Source organism: Arabidopsis thaliana, chromosome 4 (genome assembly GCF_000001735.4).
Source record: "Arabidopsis thaliana chromosome 4, partial sequence".
In the NCBI taxonomy this organism is placed as follows: Eukaryota; Viridiplantae; Streptophyta; class Magnoliopsida; order Brassicales; family Brassicaceae; genus Arabidopsis; species Arabidopsis thaliana.
Window position 1 is genome coordinate 17,576,177 of NC_003075.7, and position 6,931 is coordinate 17,583,107.

Genomic DNA, 6,931 nt, shown 5'->3' on the forward strand with positions numbered 1-6,931 from the left:
TTTTTTTTTTTCATTCAAATTATATCGAAAATAAATCTCCTAAATTGCGAAAATAATAGTGACATATCAACGTAAAGTGTGTCTACTTCTTTAAACAGGATCTGTTCACATGCATGCAGTAAAGATATATATGCATATATAGATTGAATAGGACCAATTATGGCGACGTACATGCATGTGCCTATAAATTATCTTCTCACAATGCACCAATTATTTATGGATTATCACTTCTTTTAAGCTATGATTATGGAACGTTACTTAATTATGGATAGAGTCCTGTTTAATTCGAAACACTCTCAATTGCATGTAATAATACACTCAAATTCAGTGATTATTTCTCCTTTTTAACATAATTGCTGGTTTCCATATTTTCACTATGCATCACGTAAACACGTGAAAGACTTGGTTGTTATAATATTGTAAATAAGTGGTGAATTTTCGTATCCTCCCACCTCGCATGCGGTATATTTTGTTTGTGTGTTGATAAAGTTGAACTGGAAAAATCAAATTGTCGTATATATAAGTACAGAAAAACTTAAAGCTGTCGAAATTATTGGCGGAATGGTTGTTGCCAAGAAGGGTCCCAAGTCTATATTATCCAAAGATATCTTCACAAATATCGTCAGCAACGAAAAACCATAAAATAAATAGTAACGACGCCATGCCTTCTTTGGATCTAATCTATATATCTCTCTCTTTAACATAGAATAATCGTGTTCTTTTTTCTTTTTTTCTTTTTTGATAGAAGTTGAATTGGTCAAATTTTAGTTTGTACAAAACTAAATTCGCTTACTAGATGTTTTTTTTTATGATCAAGGAAATCTCAGGCAAAAAAAGTAAACCAATCATTAACATATGTAAAAAAAACTGTAATAATATGTTGAAAAATAGTCACACATTGAAAAGACTAATCATTTTTATTTTTATCCTCTGTTTGATTTTTGTTCTATAAAATCTACCAAAACTATCGCCAAAAGTAATCTAATGATCATGACATTATCACTCATTCAACTATGGCGTCCAGTAAATGGGCTAGATTGAATTAAATGTGCGAGTTATAAATTTTGATTGTCAAATTTGGATTTTAAAATGGTCGTGGAATATTATCATTTATCAGTACTATTGCCTACCTAATTCAAGGGTCAACTTGAGTACTGTATAATATTGACTTTAATTATATATGGACAATTGACAACAAATTAACGTAAAAAGGACCATATAAAACACCCTATGTTTTACTGTCTATATGAACATCTATTTCAAATTTGTTTTGAAATTTACATAATATGTTACATACTAATTAATTGAATGGTAATTTTGTACAGGGGACAATAAATATCTTTTAGTGAATAAGAATCAGCCTTCCAAAAATATATTGATAATAATTATTATTATAGTAGTCAGCAGCCTTCGAATATATCTACTATTCATATAAGAAAAAGCTAATGCCGTTAAAACAAAATCCTACTAATATATGAGATAGTTGAAGTGACTATTCTAATGAACAATTTGCTCCAGAAGAAAATTTGTTCCCGAAATGTCTAATCAAAGATAATGCATTATCCGTGCGATTAGCCTCTTCCTAAAATAGCGACCAACGTCTTTTTATTTCGTTAAGTTATTTATAATTATTGGTCCCTTTGGCTTTTTAATCTTATTGTTAATATTAGTACTATTTAATCAAGGCCCACATGTCGAGCGACCCAACGCCATGACCGAATTTATATTCTATCAAATATGCATATATCATATTGTTTATAAATGGTCTTGGTGTTGAAACATAAATGTATATACAGTTGATGCATTCGTTTAAAAAAATTCCAGAGTCCTATTGTGGTAAAGAAATAGACTATATATAATATAGTGAAAACTAGTGTTGTATGTCTATAACTTCAAATTAGTCTATTTCAGTTTTGACAAATCGTTATCCAATAAACAAAATTTAGTAATCATACCAAAAATGTAGAAACCTAATTCAATCTGCACTGCGGCATACCATTTAAACCCCGAATGATTAAACTTTATTCATTGGTGATTTTTTTTTTCTTAGTTTGAAAATATGGTTTACCTAAACAACGGAAAACAAAGAAGAATAAAGTTTTGATGAATTATTGCAAACACAACTACACAAGGAACAACAAGTAGGAGATTAAAGTCTCGAAACCATATTAAAAGGAGATTGGTGACATAAGTGCTCTGTAATTACCGTTGTTTGTAAAAAGAACGAATTTTCAGGAAAAAAATAAAATGAATTAAATGGAGCAAGTTGGGGAGGGTACAGCACGAGCGACGATCATGAAGCCAATTACCAAATGAAATTGTGATTTAGGGTGCTGATATTCATAAACTTGGGTTAAGTCGTTGTTTAAAATTGTGTTTTGGCTGTTAGCGATGAATTATAGTAAAACAAGAAAGAGTTCTAGTAAAAAACAAAAATTGCTTAGTACTAATAAATTTCACAAGACCATTCACACTATACAACAATAATCCTTCGTTGCCAGCAGTCTAATGGGACTGTGTTATAGGTTAATCTCTCTTTCACGGACTATTAATTTTTGGCTCAACCTCAATGTAATTTATTTAAATTATATTTCAACGCATACACGTGAATTTATACATCTTTTCATAGGATTTGCAATTCCGGATTCTCATCCGTCCTAGGAGGTTGTATATGTATATTATTGGTAACTACAGCATTAAACAACTTTAACACTAAGTACGATGATATTATATGTACATGTACGTATGCTATAGATTGATATAAGAAAAAAGTAAAGAGAGAGCGGATGATTGTTGATTGAACTAATTAACAATAGTGTATTAGGTAGGCTTGTATCCGACAGTCAACTTAAACTTCATAGTTGAAACCAATAAAACCAGAAGAAAAAAAATTTATATACTAATCATAATCAGCATGATGTTAGACGATTTGATATCTAACTTTCTTCGTTATGATAGAGAAATAATATTCGCAATAAATCACATATAAAAAAAATTACTTTACGTCATAGATTATCAACTTGCCTCCAAACACAACAACATGATCCCCTACGCTACAATACATAATATGAAAAATAAATTAATCGTTGATTAACTTAAAGTCACTCCGTTAATAACGTTATAAGCAAAGCTTATTAGTTTTTTTGACCGTCATTATCGACGACCAAACAAAGAAAGAGTCCCAACAAATTATGCCACGTAAGTCCAGAACGACGCCTATGAAACCAATAAGACAAAAATTCAAAAACCAAAACATCCGTGAAAACTCTTACGTGGCGGTGACATGTGGGTCCCTTATGTCTCCATTAACTAACATAAGCTTATTGTCGACTGTACCTTTTGTCCCCCGTCTCGGCTACAACCCTGTGACAAACAAAGATCAAGTCAAAATATCTAACCTAAAGTACTCTCGTCCACGTGGACATTGCTGACGTGGAACTTCTCCCTTCTATAAATACAGGCTTCTCTTCGCCGAATTATACTCATCAAACGAGTAAAACATTTGCTAATATTAAACACTTTTTCTTTTAGAAAAAAAAACAAATATGGCCGTTGATTCACCTCTTCAATCTCGGATGGTTTCAGCGACGACTTCTGAGAAAGATGTGAAAGCTCTCAAGTTCATTGAAGAAATGACTCGGAACCCTGACTCGGTTCAAGAGAAGGTTCTTGGAGAGATACTGACTCGTAACTCTAACACCGAATATCTGAAACGGTTCGATCTTGATGGTGTCGTTGATCGGAAAACGTTCAAGAGCAAAGTTCCGGTGGTTACGTACGAAGATTTGAAGCCGGAGATTCAACGTATATCCAACGGCGATTGTTCTCCGATCTTGTCTTCTCACCCCATCACCGAGTTTCTCACAAGGTATAATAATTAAGTCAACTTTATCAATGATTAATATCGTTGTTATAAACAAATCAATTACGTGATTTTGATCATAATATTAAATTAGAAAAATACTTATAGAATATTGCTGTTGACCGTAATTTTTTTTTTTTAATTGTATGTATCTGCAGCTCAGGAACATCTGCTGGTGAGAGGAAACTAATGCCAACAATTGAAGAAGACTTAGACCGACGTCAGCTTTTATACAGTCTTCTCATGCCTGTGATGAATCTGTTAGTATATATACTTTAAACATTTAATTATATCTATTTTCGTAACGATTTATTAAAATTAACCAAAAAATGTTTAACTACAGCTACGTGCCGGGATTAGACAAAGGCAAAGGGTTATACTTCTTATTCGTGAAGTCGGAGTCAAAGACGTCAGGTGGGTTACCGGCTCGTCCGGTTCTCACGAGTTATTACAAAAGCGACCACTTCAAGAGACGACCGTACGATCCGTACAACGTCTACACTAGTCCTAACGAAGCCATCCTCTGCTCCGACTCGTCCCAAAGCATGTATGCTCAAATGCTATGTGGTCTCTTAATGCGCCATGAAGTTCTCCGACTCGGCGCAGTGTTTGCTTCCGGTCTCCTCCGTGCCATAAGCTTCCTCCAGAACAATTGGAAGGAACTTGCTCGTGATATCTCAACCGGAACCCTAAGTTCTCGAATCTTCGATCCTGCCATTAAAAACCGCATGTCCAAGATTTTGACCAAACCTGATCAAGAACTGGCTGAGTTTTTGGTTGGGGTTTGTTCACAAGAGAATTGGGAAGGGATAATCACAAAGATATGGCCTAACACGAAGTACCTCGACGTGATTGTTACTGGAGCAATGGCTCAGTATATCCCGACGTTGGAGTACTATAGCGGTGGATTACCGATGGCTTGCACGATGTATGCTTCGTCCGAAAGTTATTTCGGGATTAACCTAAAGCCGATGTGTAAACCCTCGGAGGTTTCTTACACAATCATGCCAAACATGGCCTACTTTGAATTCCTCCCACATAATCACGATGGAGATGGAGCAGCAGAAGCATCATTAGACGAAACGTCACTTGTGGAGCTTGCTAATGTTGAGGTAGGAAAAGAGTACGAACTCGTGATCACGACCTACGCGGGGCTCTACCGTTACAGAGTTGGCGACATTCTTCGTGTCACGGGGTTCCATAATTCCGCTCCACAGTTCAAATTCATACGGAGAAAGAATGTTCTGCTAAGCGTAGAATCCGATAAAACCGACGAGGCTGAGCTACAAAAAGCAGTGGAGAATGCGTCGAGGTTGTTTGCAGAGCAAGGAACACGTGTGATCGAGTACACAAGCTACGCAGAAACGAAGACTATACCGGGTCATTACGTAATCTACTGGGAGCTACTTGGTAGAGATCAAAGCAATGCTCTTATGAGCGAAGAAGTCATGGCTAAGTGCTGTTTGGAGATGGAGGAATCTTTAAACTCGGTTTATAGACAAAGCCGGGTCGCTGATAAATCGATCGGCCCGTTGGAGATACGTGTGGTACGGAACGGTACGTTTGAGGAGCTCATGGACTATGCCATCTCGAGAGGCGCATCGATTAATCAGTATAAGGTACCGAGGTGCGTGAGCTTCACACCTATCATGGAGCTGCTTGACTCTAGAGTTGTGTCTGCTCATTTCAGCCCTTCGTTGCCGCATTGGTCACCAGAACGACGTCGTTAGATAAAACTTTATATGAAAGATATCAACCGGATGATGTGCGGTTTTAGAATATAAAGCTCTGTTTCTGATGCTAATTAAGACTCCCTGTTAGATTTCTTATTAGGCTTTGTGAATCGTACAATAAAATTTGAAGTACGTACCGATGTTTTTTTCCTTCATCTTCTGTTGGAATCCAGCTAATAACTAGCTTTGGTCCAAAAACCAGATATTTTTAAAATCAGCATTTAATTATTACTACGCCCTAAATTTTCTTTAAACACGGAATGTTAATCAATGTGCCCTAATACTTCCAACATAAAAGTTTGGAAACTAACATTAGATCTTAAATTATTGTTAGATCTTAAATTTCAACTGTGTACAATAAATTAGATCTTAGATTGTGGACTACCCCAAACTCGGGCTTCTCTACTTAGATCTTCTACTAAATATTTGGGCTTCTACAATGGGTTCAATTACTTTCCCTCTCAGGGCTTTTAACTAGTTTCGGCAATTCACAATTGTAAAACTGTTGCAACATGGCTCATTCAGAGATAAAGCCCAATATCAGTATTGGTAAATACACAATTTTATTTTTTACTTCTTTTTACACGAGTTTCTAGAAATGAATAGTTTTTGACATGCAAACAATTAGTCAAATCTCTTGTCGAACAAATTCAGTGCGAAAGCAATGTATACGAATCAATAGATATGCCCAGAAGATAAAATGACAAGTTATCATGAAACGAATTTGAACCAGAATAAGAGGAGCACACACAAATGCTTCGTTAAGCATATATGAACAAAACAAGGCCCCACAAAAGGAATAAAAAATTCCTTGGTATGTGACATATCAGGGAAACCACACTAACTAAAATATTTTTACGACCTTGAACATGTTGAATAATTTTTTTTCCTTTGAAATTTTAAGATATACTGCAAAACATTATGAGTACTTGTATAAGATATATACACAAGAAAAAGAGCATAAAAAAACAAACTACAAAAAAAAAGGATTATATATTAAATGAAGTTATAGATAAATTCATAATGCAATGTCTCCTTTTTTTTTTAGAATGTTTCTATTTGACTTAACAACACCTTAAAATTTTAATAGAATGCAACTTAACCGAACTATTGTGACTCAAATTAAATTTATTTTGGAAACAAAGCTAAAACTTCGAAAGTTACTGGAGAAACGATTGGAAAACAATAAATTAAACAACTTAATATGGCAAAACAATGAAACGTGATTTTAAAAATAAGATTAAAGTAATTGACCAGAAGAGTAAATTAGGCTGAGATGACAAAAACAGCGATTAGAAAAAGACTATAGAAGCGAAGCTGGTTCCTCGCTGTCGCT

General features: G+C 34.7%; 1 protein-coding gene across 1 annotated transcript; it reads left to right on the forward strand.

Moving 5' to 3' along the window:
• Window positions 1-3,441: 3,441 nt before the first annotated feature.
• On the forward strand, window positions 3,442-5,846 carry BRU6 (Auxin-responsive GH3 family protein). Its single transcript, NM_119902.4, has 3 exons — window positions 3,442-3,868; window positions 4,021-4,122; window positions 4,206-5,846. The coding sequence occupies exons 1-3, from the start codon at window positions 3,546-3,548 to the stop codon at window positions 5,590-5,592; spliced, it is 1,812 nt and encodes a 603-aa protein (NP_195455.1). The 5' UTR covers window positions 3,442-3,545; the 3' UTR covers window positions 5,593-5,846.
• Window positions 5,847-6,931: the final 1,085 nt, after the last annotated feature.